At 62.2% G+C, this 17,913-nt stretch overlaps 1 protein-coding gene across 1 annotated transcript in view; it reads left to right on the top strand.

Moving 5' to 3' along the window:
- CELSR1 (cadherin EGF LAG seven-pass G-type receptor 1) overlaps positions 1–17,872 on the top strand; it is a 145,468-nt gene extending 127,596 nt beyond the window's left edge. Inside the window, exons 24-35 of the mRNA XM_065938721.1 lie at positions 1,350–1,550; positions 6,489–6,663; positions 9,816–9,928; positions 10,290–10,369; positions 11,855–11,981; positions 12,585–12,710; positions 13,077–13,171; positions 13,423–13,526; positions 13,656–13,805; positions 14,152–14,382; positions 14,632–14,893; positions 15,703–17,872. Coding sequence (XP_065794793.1) covers positions 1,350–1,550; positions 6,489–6,663; positions 9,816–9,928; positions 10,290–10,369; positions 11,855–11,981; positions 12,585–12,710; positions 13,077–13,171; positions 13,423–13,526; positions 13,656–13,805; positions 14,152–14,382; positions 14,632–14,893; positions 15,703–15,727 — 1,689 coding nt within the window. The 3' untranslated portion in view covers positions 15,728–17,872. The remainder of the gene's footprint in view (positions 1–1,349; positions 1,551–6,488; positions 6,664–9,815; positions 9,929–10,289; positions 10,370–11,854; positions 11,982–12,584; positions 12,711–13,076; positions 13,172–13,422; positions 13,527–13,655; positions 13,806–14,151; positions 14,383–14,631; positions 14,894–15,702) is intronic.
- The last annotated feature ends 41 nt before the right edge of the window (positions 17,873–17,913 follow it).

The raw sequence follows: 17,913 nt of genomic DNA, 5'->3' as shown, positions 1-17,913 counted from the left end.
AATGCCATACACACCGCCCCTGGGAGGGCAGAGGAGGCTCGGTCTGGAGCCGCAGAAGCAGTGGGCAGCAGATGTTTATCCTCCAGCGTCTTCAGTGGCCTCCATGGGCCTCCGATGAGGCCGTGGGGCCCGGGAGCGGGGCGGGGCCGGCCGGCGCCGGTGTGTGCTGGTGCCAGGAGCCGGCCTGGGCGCCTCGGGGACGTCACCGTGTTTTCAGGCCTGCCATGTGCCCTGGGCAGCCCGGCCATCGTCCCTCCCAGGACTCCGGGTCTGCGGTGGCCCAAGTGTCTGTCACATTCTCGGGAGGTGAGTCAGCCACAAGCTGCTGCTGACGGGGCGTCAGAGTGTCAACAGCAGAGACTACCTCTGGGCGCTGGGACAGCAAGGCTCCCGTGGGCAGGGCCACTTTCCAGCGGGAAGCATGGGGCCTGGACGGCCTGGACGGGGTTGATTGTGAATCATTCTTGTCCACAGAGGGGCGGGTTTGGGGGTCCCCTGATGGCCAGGAAGCTGGGCAGTGCCAGGAGCATCCTCACAGGCAAAGGAAGCAGAAGGAAGTCCTGGTAGAAGAAATTAAACGAGAGTAGGAATCGAGGCCCCCCCACGCCCCGGGGCCTCAAAGCCAGAGGCGTCTGAAGACCCCCAGGCTTGGGGAGTAGGTGCTGCTACAGTTTCCGGAGCACTCGGTGCCCCCCCCCACCCCCGGCCCACCGGCCTGGCTCCTCACTTCCCCCAGGCAGCCCGTCTGACAGTTCTGTGTGAGTTCAGAACTGCGCTTTCTAGAAGTTACCATAGAATCGGTATGTTTGTTCAAGTGCCGAACCTCCATCTAGGGCTCTGGCCTAGATGGGTGTCCTATTTTGAAAAATATGAAAGAAGCAAAAACCAGAGGGGATGACTGTCATTTCCTGCAGCCCAGACCCCTCTTGTCCTTGGTGTGAGCTGAGTGTCTCTCAGCGCAGCATTTGGGTGGACAGCTTCTGTACCTGCCAGACAGCAGGAGTTACGTGTGAGGGTTTTTGCTTTTGAATCCGTTCTTACCATGGCAAAACACACCTAGCCTGAAAGTTGCCGTCTCGGCCGAGTCTGAGCGTGCAGGTCACGGGCTCTGTGTCCCTCCACCGTGCTTGCAGCCGTCCCCCCACTTCCCGGCATCTGCAGAACTTTGCTATCAGCCCAGACTGTTCGTTTCATTGTCCTTCTTGGTTTCTGCTCCCCTGAGAGCCACGTGGTCGTCACCCTGGCTCCTGTCTGCAGTAATGAAGTGTCAATGTGTCTTGATTGTGCAAAAGCACAGTCAGAGCCACGGCCCTCACGTGTTCTCCCGCCCTTGGCCCACCCGCCCGCAGCACGGGGAGGTCCTGCCTCTGAAGATCGTGACCTACGCGGCCGTGTCCTTGTCGCTGGCCGCGCTGCTGGTGGCCTTCGTGCTCCTGGCGCTGGTGCGGACGCTGCGCTCCAACCTGAACGGCATCCACAGGAACCTCATCGCCGCGCTCTTCTCCTCCCAGCTGGTCTTTGTCATCGGGATCGCCCAGACCGAGAACCCGGTGAGGACCCTGCCCCCACCTGGGCGCATGCGCGGGCCAACCTTCCTCCAGGGCTGGAGCAGGAGGGGTCCTCTCACCCGTTCTTGGGGCCGGGCGGCATTTCTGTGGCCGTTTCCAGGGATGGGTGAAGCTGGGAAGTCTGGCGGGAAGCTGGGGACCCAGGCCCAGCACGTGGGCGTGTGGCTTTGCCCTCGGCAGGAATCTCCCTGCAAGGTCACCTTGGGAGCCAAGGGCTCTGTGCGCATCAACGCTCACTTTCCTGATCCAGATGCTTTGTGATTTTATGAGAGAGTACACTCGTGAGACCCCAGAGTCCTGCGAGCTGTCACTTGAACCTGAAGTCATCCCTGTGGGGCCACATCTCCCAGCCCTGCACTTTCTGGGGAGTCACAGCCACACTCTCCGTGAAAGCAGTGGTGTTTAGGACAGGCCAGAACTCGGTGACGCGGTGGTCCGGGTCGGCAGGGGGACGAGAGAAGGGAGCTTGTGGAGAGAGAATCGTGGGGGAGAGGAGGGAGGTGAACGTCAGTGTGATCGCGTTTAATACGGGGCGTCTCGCTCAAGCCGCCCCAGGTCACGTGGGCTCCTGGGGCGTCACGTGGATTCATGGGGTGTTACCTAGGCTCCTGGAAGTTATCGTTAGGTGATTATACATTTGATATGATGGACCTCACAGAAAAATCCAGACCAACCTTCAGACACATTATGAGAAATAATTAAAGAGTTTAGCAAGGTAGCTGCCTATTATGGGGCTAGATGTATATAATCAGTTGCATTCCTGCCCACCAGCCACAGTGTATTTAAAAGGTAACGTACAAAGGAGGGGGTGGAAACGACAGCACTTGGAGAACCTGGTGAGACTGAAGTAGTTTGGCTTCAGGGAGGAGAGGATAAGATGCTGGCTGCAGCCAGAGCGGGGACAGGGCGCAGGCGCTTCCGTAGGACGTGAGGGATCTGAGCCCCAGAGGAATGCTGGCAGGGCTGGGTTGAGGTCCCTGGTGCCTGGGGTAGGGACCTGCCCTGAGGGGAGAGAAAGGCAAGAAGGAGAAGGGAGGCTTGTGGCTTGGTCCCTGGCTGGCTGTGAGTGGCTTTTCCTTTTTCACAAAGGAGATTTTCAGAGACCAGGGGTCACAGCCCCTTGATGGGGGTGAAGGAGGAGGCACCAGCTCTGTGCCCAAGGCTTTACTTGCATACTCTGGCTCCCGGCAACCTCCCTGGGGCCTTGGGGGGTAGCAGCATTCCTGCTCACAGGTGGGGAGCCCCGGGGCCGGCCAGGTTGTGTGACCTGGTCCAGGGACGAGAGTTCATCATGTCTGAGTTCATGGGTCCATCATGAATGGTGACCCCGATGGCCCTGGAACAACATGAGGCCAACTGACCATCACATGTGCAAATGTAGGGACGGCAGGAAGTTCAGAGTTTACTCAGCTAATTCCGACCTCTCCCGCGGTGAGCAGGGGCCCTTACCCTTTCAGGGGGCGTTCCAGCTGCCACCTGCTCCTGACATAAGTGTCGTTTCTCTGTCCCTCATGCAGTGAGGACTCGTGGTTGTCACTGTGTTAAATCTACCCAAGACCCAGACCCGGGAAGAACCGCAGTCTCCCGTCCACTGTCTCAGACGCAGACATGGATGGTGCGTCAGCAGCATCAGGTGCCAACCTGGCACCGCAGTAGCTGATGGGAGCGCTGGGCCAGCTCAGAGGATGGCTGAGCAGGACGGTCCCGTCACTGTCCAGTGGGAGGGGCCCGGATCCCTGGTCATCTCTGTTGGCAGGCAGCCCTGTGCCATGGACAGCCATGACCAGGTCTATGTTTCGGTAAACAGACGGTGGTGACAGGGAAGAGGGGTGGGTAGGGCTGAGGCTGGAGGTCAGAGAGGCACCAGGACGGCATCTTCCTGCGTCTGGGGGCTGGAGCCACAGCCAAGATGGGGTCAGGAGGAGAGGGCCTGGACTGGGCGGACATGGAGGGAGGGGGCAGGGGGCGCGATGCCTCGAGTGTCCAGAAGGGAGCGCCACCAGGTGAGCTGGGAACAGTGGCGGGTGAGCCTGGACATGCCGGTCCTCAGGGGCTGAGGCAAGCGCAGAGCTGGGCGTGGGGGACAGCCCTCACTGCAGGAGGAAGCGTGTCTGTGAGAGTGGACGGCCCGGAGAGGATGCAGTTAGTAAAAAGATGCAGCATTCCTGGCTTGCTGGCCCAGGGGCCCTTGCAGGTTGGAGCTTTCCCTTCTCTGAGCTTCCGGAGGAGGGTGTTAGGGAGAGAGGCAGGGCGTCCAAGCAGACGACCTTGAGAGGGCGCCATGATGACCTTGGCGGCTTGCCAGGCCTGGCACAGAGGACGGGCCCGTGTTTGTCAGGCCCCCAGGGCAGACGGGGCGCTGGTCTGGCTGGGCTGCCCCTCTGCACCCACTGGGCTCAGCACGCCTCTCCCTGCCCTCGTGCCCCTGTCCCTGCGTCAGCCGGAGGCGGGGGGAGGGGGGCTGTGTGACTCAGGGCAAAACCCCTCAAGGGTGTCTTTGAGAGGTCTGAACAGAGGGACGGAGAGCTGGGGATGGGCCACTCCTCGCAACCAAACCCGGCGTGAGAAACGCTCAGAGGCTGTCGCTGGCTTCAAGCTCTGACCGGCCCCTGGAAGGAGAGCTGAACGGCCTCCACGCGCTGGTGAGCACGAATAAGAGGAATGCCGTGCACATAATTCTGGGGCCTGGCACCACGCCTGGTTTTGATGGGTTTTCTGTAAACTCAAGTCCCCTCTCCAGGCGAGGTTTTCATCTCCCAGATTACTGGCAGGTTGAAATGATTTATTGTGCATTAGTGTTTGCCTTTGTTCTGTTTCTGGAAAAGGTAGTACCTTTGGTGCAGAAACCCCTGCATGTATGGTCCCATTACATTTTAAAACGTCGGCTTCTGACACTTTTTTCCCCAAAGGTGGTTTTGTGGGTTTACTTTTCACGTTATATAAGGTAGCACACCAGCCTCTTCCCCCTTCTTCATTCTGCTGAGCTAACCGTGGGTCAAAGGTGTCTCAGTGGTAAAGAATTCTCCTACCAATGCTGGAGACGCAGGTTCAATCCCTGGGTCATGAAGATCCCCTGGAGGAGGAAATGGCAACCCACTCCGGTATTCTTGCCTGGAGAATCCCATGGACAGAGGAGCCTGGTGGGCTTCAGTCCACAGGGTTGCAAAGAGTCGGACACGACTGAGCGCACACATGAGCCAACTGTGCTCTGCACAGCGGGGCTGGGGGTTGGCATGGGGCGGACGCCGCCTCAGGCTCACCCTTTGCGGCCAGGCTGACCGCTCTGCCCAGCCCTAAGGGTGGACTCCCCCGTTTCCTGTGCAGTGTCGAGGCAGAGGGCGTGTCTCCAGTCGTCACTAAGATTTTGTTTCTGCTTCTGCTTGGGTTCACGCTCTGTGTGCATCTGACAGATGTTAATCCTAAATGGGTCCCTCCCACATCTCCGGGCTCTGTTCCTGGAGCGAACACCAGGTGGACTCAATCAATGGCAGGTGGCTAGTGCTTCCAAGGAGCCTGGGCCCTGGGGACCCCTCACCGGGAGGCTGCCCGGGACTGAGCAGAGAGGCCTCGGCGTGCATCAGGTGGTGGCCTCCATCTCCAACTCGGTGTCTGTTGGGGCGGAAGTGTCTACTTGGCACAGACACTGAGACCCGGATCGGGCTGGCCAGACAGCAGTGAGGATTGGACAGGATGTCTCAGGGGGCGTGGCTCGGTGAGGGCGTGGCCCAGCTGGGTGTGGCTCTGCGTGGGGCGTGGCTCTACAGGGGGCGTGGCTCCGCAGGGGTGACCAGGGACTTTCTCCTCCTGCCCCCATCTGTCCTCCCTCTGCTCTCCTGCCAGTCCAGCCTCCTGGGACCTGGAGGGAAGCCTGCCCAGCCTCTGGGCCTTGGGTTCCCGGACTGGGCAGCCAGCCCCCTCCCAGCAGGACGGGTGAGGCTGCTCTGGGCCAAGGCAGAGGTCTTGAAGTTCCGTTCCTGGGCACCTGGGACTGGATGTGCACTAGTGGCCTCTGGCTGGACGCCCCGGATCCCAAAGTGTCCCTAGCCCCGCCCCCCCACCACTACCTTCCTCCCGTTCTCGCCCCACCTTCGGTGTCCAGGGACTCGGGGCTGGTCGCCAAGGCCCCCAGAGGCTGGGAAGCTGAGCCTCGACTGTGGAGGTTGACTTTCTCTTCCTGACACTCTATCCCACCAGCCGGGGACAGAGAAAGAGAACAAACGCCGCTCATCCTGCTTTCTTCCGCGGGAGGCAGAGGCCCCGATAAATCGGCACAGGCGCGGTGACTTCTGTCTTAGTTGATGGCGAGGTCGCAGGCCTGAGGCTCCTTCCCGCCGGCCGCATCCCTGGACCGCGGGGACCTGCAGGAGAGCCCGAGTGGATGAAGGCCACGGTCACCACTAGGGCCACAGCCTGAGCTGTCTCCACGATACTTTTTTTTTAGTGTTAAATGAAATGTCAACATTTAAAATGTTGGAGCCAAGAAGTGAAAATACAAGTTTCTAGCTTCTGATAAAAACTCTGGAGGCTGTGTGCACCCATCACCCCGCGTTAGGCTCACTCATGGCTCTGACCCGGGTTGGGGGCCGGGTGTCCTGGGGCCCCCAGGCACCTTACTCCCTGTGCTCTGTTCCCCGTCGGGAGCCTGAGACGCTGGCACTGTTGGCGCTCAGCTGCACCTGGGTCAATCAGGGAAAATGACTGAGCTGCTTTCCTTTCTCAGACCTGCATGCCCTCTTGTTTGGAGAATCCTGGATTTGGTCCCTCCCTGAGGCCCCGCCCCAGCCCCCCCAGCCCCTCCCGCCGGCCGTCTGGTCCTCACCCCACCCCGCTCCCTCCAGCCCCCACCCTGTCCCGAGCCGCCTGGCCGGCAGCCCGCCGCGCAGGGTCGCGGGCCGCATTCAGCCGCTGCCTCTCCCGCAGTTCCTGTGCACGGTGATCGCCATCCTCCTGCACTACGTCTACATGAGCACCTTCGCCTGGACCTTCGTGGAGAGCCTGCACGTCTACCGCATGCTGACCGAGGTGCGCAACATCGACGCGGGGCCCATGCGCTTCTATTACGTGGTGGGCTGGGGCATCCCGGCCATCGTCACAGGTGAGCATGCGCAGAGTGGCCACGCCCGGCCGGGGACTGGGCACCACTGCGGGACCCGCAGGGCATCTCAGGAACCCACGTCAGGGCCCCCAAGTGCTGGCGGGGGCGCTCTCTGGCCTCCTCCTGGGCACCTAGCACCTACATCTGCTCACAGGAGTGTGATCACTCAGTGTCTCCTGCCAGGTGTGAGCGCACTGAGGCTTGGGCTCAGACCATTCAGGGTTCTGTCTGTGGCACCTAACAGACAAAAACTCCCATGTCTGCCTGCTTTGTGGACAGATGGGTGAGTGGATGGATGGTGAATGATTGACAGATGGGTGGGTGGACAGGTCGGTGAGTTGATGGATGGTTGGGTGGATGGATGGATAGGTAGATGAGTGGATGGGTGGATAGATGGATGAGTGGGTGGATGGGTGGATGGATGGATGGAGAGATGGGTGGATTGATGGATGGGTGGATGGGTGGATAGGTAGATGAATGATTGGATCAATGGGTGGATGGATGGATGGATGGATGGATGGATGGATAGGTAGATGAGTGGATGGGTGGATGGATGGATGAGTGAGTAGGATGAATGGATGGGTGGATGGAGAGATGGATGGATGGATGGGTGGGTGGGTAGGATGGGTGAATAGGTTGATGAGTGGTTGGATCAATGGGTGGGCAGATGGAAGAAGGAGTTAATGAATGAACAGAACACTGGCGCTTCCTCAGCACACTTTTCACTAAATATCAGGAAGTCAAAGTTTGCTTCCTGTGGGGAAAGATCCCCACTGGTATGACAAAGGGTGAGCGACACCCTCTCTCCTCACAGCCCCTGGGTTCTAGGGACCCAGGCAGGGGGTCTGAGGCTGGGGAAGTGGGAGAAGGGGCAGTTGCTGCTCCGGGGCTCTGTCCGGCAGCCACCGTGGGGTCAGAGCCAGGGCCGATCATCGTGCCTCCTGGTTTCCACGGCAGCATCTCCGACCACTCTGCTCCGCTGTCTGCTGCCCTGCTCCCGCCCGGACAGTCTGGGCAACAGGCTCTCCTGTTGTGACCTCTCTCCCTGGACTCCCAGGGACCCTGAGTGACCACTGACACCTCTGTCCAGGGCTGCTGGGGGGGCAGTGGGGCCACCCTTGCCGGCAGCCACCCCTCTTGACCCAGAGACTGAACCTGACAGACACACTACACCGCCTTTCTGGTCAGCTCCTGAGAAAGGTGCTGAATCAGGTGGTCTCTGAGCCCCAAAGACCGGGAAGAACAAAGGCTCAGAGCAGCTGTTTTCAGGGGTCCCCCCACTGCCCACCTACTAAACCCCTGAAGCCAGGACCTGGTCATGCTTGGACACTCAGGACACTCACCTCATCTTTAATTTCATCTTCAATCTGCCCAAAGCCTCAATTATTATTTGTTGTTTTTTTTTTTAATTAGCAAATTAACCTCAGAGACCAGAATGTCAGATTTTGTTTACATTAAATTCTATGAAGGGGAGTGAAGAAATCAGGTCAGAATTATTTGCCAATTTGCTTATTTTACAAAGCGAAGAGTTAAAGTTTGCCATCTGGTTTTCTGGGCTTCCCTGGTGGCTCAGACGGTAAAGAATCTGCCCGAAATGCAGAAGACCAGGTTCAGTCCCTCAGTTGGGAAGATCCCCTGGAGGAGGGCATGGCAACCCACTCCAGTATTCTTGCCTGGAGAATCCCATGGACAGAGGAGCCTGGCGGGCTACAGTCCATGGGGTCGCAAAGAGTCAGACATGACTGAGTGGCTAACACTGTTCTGTGCCCCCAGTAAACTTAGCGTGGCTTCTGGTCTGTAGTGGACGCCGTGGCTGGTTACCCGCGGCCTGGGGCCGTAGCAGTAGCTGTGATGGGAACGGAGGTTGCTGCACGCACAGGTGACATCCCATCTGTAGAGGAGCCCCAGTCCCCGATGGGCAGCCCCAGGGCCACGCTCACAGGGGATGTCCTGGCCGACGTGGGCTGAGGTTTAATCACAGGTGTTCTCACTTCAGGGCTTCCGATACAAAGTACCACACACTGGGGGGCTTAAAACACAAACAGAAGCTTCTCTTGGAGGCCAGAACGCAAAGTCAAGGTGTGGGCAGGACGCTCTCTTCTGGAGGCCCCGGGGGGGGGGGGGGGGGGTCTGCCCCGCTCTGGTCCCCGGCTGCCTGCAGCCTGGCCTTGTGGCTGCATCCCTCCTGTCTCGCCACCTCCGAGTCTGTGTCCAGACCTCCATCTCCTCCTTCTTCTGAGAACACCGGTCATTGGACGGAGGGCCCACCCTAAATCCAGGATGACCTCATCATAGAGCCTCCGCGCACTTCGATCTGCCAAGATCGTATTTCCACATGAGGCCACATTCAGAGCTTCAGGGAACCATTCAGGCTGCTCCGAGGCAATCAGATGGGAGGTCACGGGGCCAAGGCCACACTGAGCCCCCAGTGGGACACTCAGGGCCTTTGCAGAAGAAACTCGAGCCCCCACGAAGGGCTCCTGTGCTGGTGGCCTTGAGCTGGGTCCATGTGGTCGCCCTCAGTGGGGCCGTCCTCACCTGCGAGCTGGAGGCGCCGAGCCCGGCTCACATCACGGGCGCTGTCGGCCCCAGGCTGGCCCGAGGGGCGCTGCGAGGGGGCCAGCAGGAGACCGCCCAGCACAGGTAGCCATCCCTCTGGGGACAAGGCCTGCCCACGGGAAGAGGGCTTCTCAGTGCCCTGTCATCTCACGCCCTTGCCTGGTCGGCCCCGATCTGGGCAGGGGCACCATCAGTGCAGAAACGCCGCTCCTCTAAGGCGGCTCTGCAGTCTCAGTTCAGGTCGTTCACATTTCTAACTCGCTTTAACAACAGTTTTGTGTGCTTTCCTTTTTTAACACCTAAGCCTCTTGCAAAAGAACTTAGGTATTCCCAGGACCTCGGCTGGAACGAGGCGTGGTTCCGGCCCACGTGGATCCGCACTCTAGCCAGGCCCAGCCCTGGGTCAGTCCCTGGCCAGCCTCACTCCCGTCAGCTCTGCCACATGCTGGGCCCTGGACACATGCCCCCAGCCCCGCAGCCTGCTTCCTCTGAGCCCTCCAGGGCGAAGGGTCCTGCCCGGGGGGCTGGAGACACCCCATTTGTGGCCACACCCACATCGGGCCGGCCCTCACTCGTCCCCTGCTGTTGTCCAGGACTGGCGGTGGGCCTGGACCCGCAGGGCTACGGAAACCCAGACTTCTGCTGGCTGTCCCTTCGAGACACCCTGATCTGGAGCTTCGCGGGGCCCATCGGGACCGTGATAGTTGTGAGTGCTCAGAACCCCCGATTCTCAGGGGCGTGGGGGGCTGGGTGCCCCTTGCGGGAGCTGAGTGGTGTTGAGAGCCCATGGGTTACCGGCTCCACTGGCCACCTGGATGGGACTGGAGGGGCCGGCCTTCTGGTGATGTAGCTGCGTCCTCAGACTCGTGGATTCCAGGCTTTGGCCGGTGTCCACGTTCACTCAGACCACTCAGCATCTGCCCCCAGCAGGCTCCTGCATCCCCCCCACCCGCCCCAAGATGAGGGCTGAAGACCCTCAGAAGCCTTTGGCTTGTGAAGGTGTGTTTTGACAGTACCATGGAGGCTGCCACCTGACTTTGGGATTTTCTGTTTGTTTATTTTTTCAGGTCAACACAGTCATTTTTATCCTGTCTGCAAAGGTTTCCTGCCAGAGGAAGCGCCATTATTATGAAAGAAAACGGGTCGTGTAAGTTGGTACTAAACCCAGGCAGTGGGTGGGACCGGAGCCAGGCCCTTCTGAGACCCCTGCTGGGCAGAGCCTGCAAACGTGCCCACCCCAGCGGGTCAGCTGCTGACTTTTCTGGGCCAGGTCAGGGGGTCACAGCAGTGGGGAGTGGGCGGCTGTGTCTGGCTGTGTCTGGGCTGAGCTCGGCAGGCCTGGAGCGGGGTTCGGGATGGCAGCCTGGACCAGGGAGGGGGCGCACCGGACCCCAGAGGTGTCCGGGGTACAGGACACACGGGGCTTGGTGGCGGAGGCCCCGAGGGGAGACGGGTGAGCAGTGATGCCCGGCATCCTCACCTGGGACTGGCGGGGGTGGGGGGAAGGGACAGTGACAGCAGATGGGGGCGGGGCGGGGTGGGACGTTCCAGGCCGTGGTGACGATGGTGATGTTGGTGCCGCAGGAGGGGAGGCGCTCGCCCAGCGAGAGGACACAGCACAGCAAGAGTGGGGGGCCCCGCAGAGAGGGCGCCTCCAGCGTTTGGGGGCTGGACCAGGGCGGGGGACCCAGAGAACAGCCTTGGGGAGGCAGGGAGGCAGCAGAGAGCGCAGCGTGGGGTCCAGGAGCCACGAAAGGGTCAGCAGGGGTGCCCACTGGGCCGGGCGACCCGAACTGGGGACCAGGAACGGGAGGGTGTGCGAGGAGGGGCTTCAAGGCAGTAGGAGGCTCCTGACCACACAGCCCTTGGAGGAGCAGAGTCAGAAACGGCTGTGGAGGGGCAGAGACCCCGGGCAGAGGACGCGGGGCAGCCTGGTCATCGGCTCCACGTCCTCCACCTCCTCCCCCACACGCACGCACCTCTCCGAGCACTTAACTCAGGTTAACGCACACAGTCCCACCACCCCCATGACCCCACGACCCCATGAGGGGTGCAATTCGCCAGCCCCCTGACGGCTGGGGAGGTGGAGGCAGGGAGCGGGGAGCCCTCGCGAGTAGCCTGCACGAGGGGCCTGACACCCATCTTCTTGCCCCTCGCCTCTTCCGGGTTCACGGAAACGCCCAGGCCTGGGCAGCAGGCTCCCCCGAGCCACTGTGGACACGGTCCCGTCTTGGCCCCAAGCTTCTTCTTTACTTCAGTTCAGTCGCTCGCTCGTGTCCGACTCTGTGCGACCCCATGGACCACAGCATTCCAGGCTTCCTTGTCCATCACCAGCTCCCTGGAGTTTGCTCAGACTCATGTCCATTGAGTCGGTGATGCCGTCCAACCATCTCATCCTCTGTGGTCCCCTTCTCCTCCCGCCTTCAGTCTTTCCCAGCATCAGGGCCTTTTCCAGTGAAAAGGCCTTGCTCTTTGCTGGTTAATTCCTCGCCTGCCTTTGGCCTCCCCACTAAGCTCCGCCCGCCTCTCCCCCTGTGAGCCTGGTGGTAGATGCTTGGAGAGGAGTGGGAAGGGTCGGGCGGGTGACAGCGGCGGCGGGGCGGCCCCACTCAGCCGCTGCCCCCGCCCCCAGCGCCCTCCTGAGGACCGCCTTTCTGCTGCTGCTGCTCGTCAGCGCCACCTGGCTGCTGGGGCTGCTGGCCGTCAACGGCGACGTGCTCACCTTCCACTACCTCTTCGCCGTCTTCAGCTGCTTACAGGTGGGCGGCTGGGGAGGGACCTCACCCGTGCTGCCTCCGGCCCCCGGGGAGACCCTTGACCTGCCACCCAGGCTGCGTGCTTGCTCTCCGGACACACGGGACTGCGCAGCGGCTGTCTGGCGGTGTGTGCGGGGTTACGGCAACGCCTCGCAGCCCTGCCGGCAAACGCGGCTCTGCCGCAGCCCCCCGGGGACCCCGCTGCACGCCCCCCGTGTCTGTCAGGACGCAGAGCTCTGCTCAGCTGGAACGGGCCTCACGCTCTCCCAGCCCGGTGTCAACCCGCTGTGTCCTGAGCGTGCTGACCATTCACAGCCCACACCGAGGGTTCTCCAGACCCTGACTGATGATGCGACACCGGGGGCCCAGATGCCCCGAGGGCTGGGGCCCGGCGGGTGTGGGGTGTCCTCCAGGCACCGGGCGGCAGGCTGCCTGCCCTGAGCAGGCCCCTGCTGGAGAAATCGGAAGCACCCAGGGCAGGGAGGCCAGGTGTGGGCCCTGCTGGGCTCCGCGCGGTCTCCGGGTGGGCAGGCACGCGGGGGTGGCCGCGGCCAGGCCCTGGCGTCCCTCCCGAGGCCGAGCCGCGCTGATCCCTCCCGCCCGCAGGGCCTGGCCGCACTCCTGCTGCACTGCCTGCTCAACAGGGAGGTCCGGAAACACCTGCGGGGCCTGCTCGCCGGGAAGAAGCCCTACGCCGACGACTCGGCCACGACGAGGGCCACCCTGCTGACGGTAGGGGGCGCCCGGGGGCCCTGGGGCGTGGGGGCCGGGCTCGAGGGGCGTCTGGACCGGGATCAGACACAGCCCCTTGGTCTCGCCTCCCCGACCCCGTGGACGTTCCAGGCCCGAACTGGAGCATGGCCGCCCTCCCTGCGGCCTGGGGGGAGCGGGTTGACAGGGCGGGGTCTGGCCGGTCACGGCCCCTGGTCCCTTGAGGCCGAGGCGGGCGGGGGTCCTGACCAGGGGCAGAGAGGCCGCTGTGCCTGGCGCCCGACGGGTGCAGGCAGGGTGCTGCGTGGCGCCCTGCCGGGGGCACCCAGCCGTCCCCCACGGCCCGGTGGCCTCCGTTCGGCTGCTGAGTAACCCCCCGCCCCGCAGCGCTCCCTCAACTGCAACAACACGTACGGCGAGGAGCCGGACATGCTCCGCACGGCCCTGGGCGAGTCCACCGCCTCTCTGGACAGCACCGTCAGGTCGGCCCGCCGGGCACCCTGTGTGGTCGCGGGGAGGGGAGGAGGGCAGCTCCCAGAGCGCACGCCAGCTTTGTCCCCTCCGCCCCGTCGTGTGTCCCACCATCTGGGGTCGCGCGTGTATCCCTGTGTGCCCGGCAGGGCCGCCCTGGCACACGCACGAGGCTCTGGGTGAGGGCAAGGCTGGGTGGCCAGTCATGTGCCACCCACCCCACCTGTGCAGGGGCGCTGAGCCCACCCTCTCCCCTCTCCAGGGATGAAGGGGGCCAGAAACTCAGCGTGTCCTCGGGGCCGGCGCGGGGCGGCCACGGGGAGCCGGACGCGTCCTTTGTCCCCAGGAGCGCCAAGAAGCCCCACGGTACGTGTCCCCTGGGGGGTGGTCTCCCTCTCAGCGGGGCCGGCTGCCCCGAGGGTCCCCTCCCCTGGCCTGGGCCCAGGCGGCTCCGCTCCGCCATTGACCGGAAGCCCCCCGCCGGCCCCTCCCCAGGCCATGACTCGGACTCGGATAGCGAGCTCTCCCTGGACGAGCAGAGCAGCTCCTACGCCTCCTCACGCTCGTCCGACAGCGAGGACGACGGGGGCGAGGCCGAGGACAAGTGGGACCCGGCCCAGGGCCCTGTGCACAGCACCCCCAAAGGTGAGCGAGCCCCAGGCCGCGCCGCAGACCTCAGCCGTGGCTGCCCGCCCCCGGGGCGGAGCTGTGGCAGCGAGCACAGCCCTCTGCCGGCCGGCCACCGTGGGACCCTCCCGGCGAGGACTCCGTGACGCCGACCCCGCTGCTCGGGGAACAGGAGGCTTCCAGGGCTGGGGGTGCAGGGGCTTGCAGCCGGGGACCCAGCATCGGGACTGGCCCTCCCTGGGTCCTGGCGTCCCCCCGGGCCTGCGGGCGGGGGGCTGGGGGTCAGCGCCCTCCCGACAGGCGCAGCCGAGCGGGAGCGGGAGGCAGTGGGGCTCATGAGCTGAGGGTCTGTCTTGCGCCTCAGTGGACGCCGTGGGCAACCACGTCCCAGCCAGCTGGCCCGACGAGAGCCTGGCCGGGAGCGACAGCGAGGATCCGGGCGAGCCGCCCCGCCTGAAGGTGGAGACCAAGGTCAGCGTGGAGCTGCACCTGGACGAGCAGGGCAACCACTGCGGCGAGCGCCTCCCCGCCCGGGACAGCGGGGGCCCCAGGCCCGCGGCCGCGCCGCCCAGCCAGCCCCCCGAGCAGAGAAAAGGTGCCGAGGGCCTGGGCTCCCCGAAACTGGGGGCTGGGGAGTCCCTGCTCCCGGGAGAGGGGGCCCCGGGGACGGGGTGCTTGGGAGGGGCCACCGCCCCCACTGGATGCGGGAGCCCCGAAGTGGGGAGACCCGCGCCCACACCCACAGCCCCGCGTGACTGTCCCTCCCTGAGCCCCCCACGTCCCCCGCGTCCGGCAGGGCCAGCCTGGCTGTGACCTCCTCCATCTCTCCCAACCCCGGACCCAGGCATCTTGAAAAACAAAGTCACCTATCCACCGCCGTTGACCGAAAAGACGCTGAAGTCGCGGCTGCGGGAGAAGCTGGCCGAGTGCGAGCAGAGCCCCGCGTCCTCACGCTCATCCTCTGTGGGCTCCAGCGACGGGCTCCGCGCCCCCGACGGCGCCATCACCATCAAGACGCCGCGCCGGGAGCCGGGCCGCGAGCACCTCAACGGGGTGGCCATGAACGTGCGGGCCGGCAGCGCCCAGGCCCACGGCTCCGGCTCCGAGTGAGTAGGCTGGGCCTCGGGAGGGGCGGCGGTGGCCCCCGGCCAGCCTCCCCTCGGCTCCCCGTCTAGAGGGCAGAGGCCGGGTCTGGGGGCCCGTAGCCAGGGTCTGAGCACAGGGGCCCGCCCAGGATGAGGCCTGGGGGCCGTGGGGGGCTTCCACCCAGGAGAGGAGCTCCGCGGGGGTCAGGAGGAACCAGCTGGAGGTGGGCCAGACCCCCTGTCTTGGGGGCCGAGTCAGCCACAGCCCTGAGTCCTGTCCAGCCCTGACACTCTAGGATGTGAGAGCCTGTGGGACTGAGCAGCGTCTCCTCGGCCCGGGGTCGTCACTGACCCCTTTCCTGGTTGAGGAGACTGAGGCTGGGGGCGGGGGGCACCCGGCTGCAGAGGCGTGGAAGCGGGCTCCAGCTCTGAGCTGCTCTGCTCATCTCACCGGATGGCCCGGGGAGGTGGGAAGCCTGGGACCCGGGTCTCCTGCTACAGCCACAGAATGGCCTTCCTAAACCTAGAGCCTGAGTCTGGCTGCCAGCGGTGCTCCGTGGGCCTCTGTGGAGGACACTCAGATGGGCCTGGGTCTCCGCGGCCCCTGTGGGCGGAGGTGCAGTTTCGACCTGCCCCCTCCCCTGCCCGCCAGGGTCACTGTGCCCACACATGAGCTAGTCCCCCGTGGAGCCTCCGGGCGTCCCCAGACCCCCGAGTGGGCGCTCTGCCCCCGCACGACCTCAGACCCAGCCCCGCTGCTGGTGCTTCACGGGTGGCAGGGCCGTCCTCGCTGACCCTCCGCCTGCCTGCCGGCTTCTTCCCACGCGCAGAGGCAGTAACGAAACTTCAATTTGAACCATCAGGAAACCGTGAGACAAGCCTGCCACCTCCACCAGGCCTCTGAGCCGTGTGGTCGTGCTCCTGGACCTCGGAGTCCCAGGGGCCCCCGCGCAGTCAGTGAAGCAGGCCCTGAGGGCGGGGGTCCCTGCAGGGGCAGCCCCACGACTGGCGTGACTGAAGGTCCAGATGCAAAGCCCTGAGTTGCCTGGAGGCTCCGGGCCCCTTAGGCCCCGTTACAAGTGCCAAAGGCCACGGGGTGGCTTGGACTCCCAGACCCGCACGGCTCAATCCTCAGACTGCAGAGCCCAGACCGTGCGCTGGCCTGGCCGGGATCGGGCCCAGCAGCAGAGCCGCCTAGAGACGAGCCGCCAAGGTCGGCTGGCCAGGACTCAGGGCCCCAGGCCAGCAGCTAGCTCCTCAACCATCTGCAAAGGCAGCCCGTGTCTTAAAGCAAATCCCTTTCCTTTGTTGCAAAGGTGTAGATACTTTTGTATATTTGTATGGAACTTTGAAAAGGCAAAAACCTCTGTATATTTTGCATCTGTACTGAGTCTACACTGGGAGATCCCTGGGCGTGATCTCTCCCTGTTTTTTATATGAGGAAGATCGAATAGCCGGCCTGGAGTCTGGCATGCAACCAGTAGTAGGTATGCCAGGAAAGCAGAGATGGGACGTGTGTAGGTCATGTGCCGGACAGAGGTTCCCACGCCCCTTCCAGCCAGGAGCCCGGAGCCGTGGGCATCACACGTGGCCACCCCGGATGAATCTGAGCTGCTTGTCCTCGGCTCCCACCTGCCTGGATGTGGGTATGGCTCTGAGATGGGACCACCTGGAACCGGGCAGGACTCGGGAGCCCTCCTGAGCGTGGAGGCAGGTGCACACGGCCGAGACAGGCACGCCGGGCCGCCCTCCCCCCGAGCCCCGCAGGGCCGCCCTGGCCCCCTTGCTGCAGGTGGGGCGCTGCTCTGTGCCTCTGCTCCTGTTCTCTGCAGGGCTGCGAGTGTTCACACGTCCCCGACTCAGGCGGAGGGATGGGGTCTTCCAGGATGTCACATTCCTTCCCGCCAGTTTTTCAGCTCTGTGAGGCTCTGAGGATCTCCAGGCAGGCGGGGGTCTCACCCTCAGAGTCTGACCAATTACTTCATTTTGCTTCAAATGGCCAATTGTGCGGAGGGACAAAGCCGCAGCCACACTCTTCAATGGTTACCAGGCTGTTTTTGGGAAATTCACACCGGGGATCGGCTGGGACTGCCCCTCTGCGGGGAGTTGGTGCGGCGTGGCCCGAGGGGCTGTGGAACGGGGCCCAGAATTATTCAGACACGTTTCATTTCAGTGTTTCTTTTGTTCTCTAATCGGTGTCCAAATAAATGATCGGCCCAGCTGCTTCCAAATATGAGAAACCATAAAATATGAGAATCTAAGTAAAATGCAGATGTCCGTTTACTGTATTGTTCTGATGGAAATGCGAGTGTTATTCGTGGCATAGAGGAAAGCTTATCTGATATGGTCCAAGACCACAGCAAAAATGAAATGAGATCCCAGAGCCCGCACAGCAAAATGAATTATAAATGTGCCTTAGCAGGGGAGTGGCCTTTTCAAGACACAAAATAATAGTACCTTCAGATGTTTACCATGGAGGAAGCATTTTCTAAGCAAAAAAAAAAGTGGAAATATTTTTGAGTCTTTGAACACTCCATTTTCATATTATCCCATATTCTTCCGCAACTGGATTTTGTCCCTTGAGATGTATTTAGTTTTTAATTTGATCAGAACTGTTACCAAAAAAGAAAAAAAAATGTCAGTTTTATTAAGACAGGAAAAATGTAAACCTATTTTTGTGACTTAAAAGACTATGAGAAATACTAGACACTGGAAGGTTTTGTTTTTTTTTAACAAATGTGTATTTATTAATGTTCAGAACACTGGAATTGCAACACAAATGAGGAAAGAGTCTACAATAAATTAAGGTGTTTTTGAATTTGCACTTCTGCTCTTTCGCCCCCCCCCCCCCCCCCACTTCTGCACCCGTTCCCTCCCTGTTCTGAGGCAGCCCTGGAGAAGGGACCACGAACAGGGTGCTGGGAAGCCTGGGCGGGGGAAGGAGCCATTCTAGAACTTTCTGTATGTTCTTCTGCTCATCCAGACTCTTGCTCCTTATACTTCAAAATCTTCCAACCCCAGTCTCTACTTCCAGCCCTCTG

Source organism: Muntiacus reevesi, chromosome 1 (genome assembly GCF_963930625.1).
Source record: "Muntiacus reevesi chromosome 1, mMunRee1.1, whole genome shotgun sequence".
NCBI classification, from domain to species: domain Eukaryota; kingdom Metazoa; phylum Chordata; class Mammalia; order Artiodactyla; family Cervidae; genus Muntiacus; species Muntiacus reevesi.
Note: the sequence above shows the minus strand (reverse complement) of the source record. Positions and strands in the feature narration are given on the sequence as shown.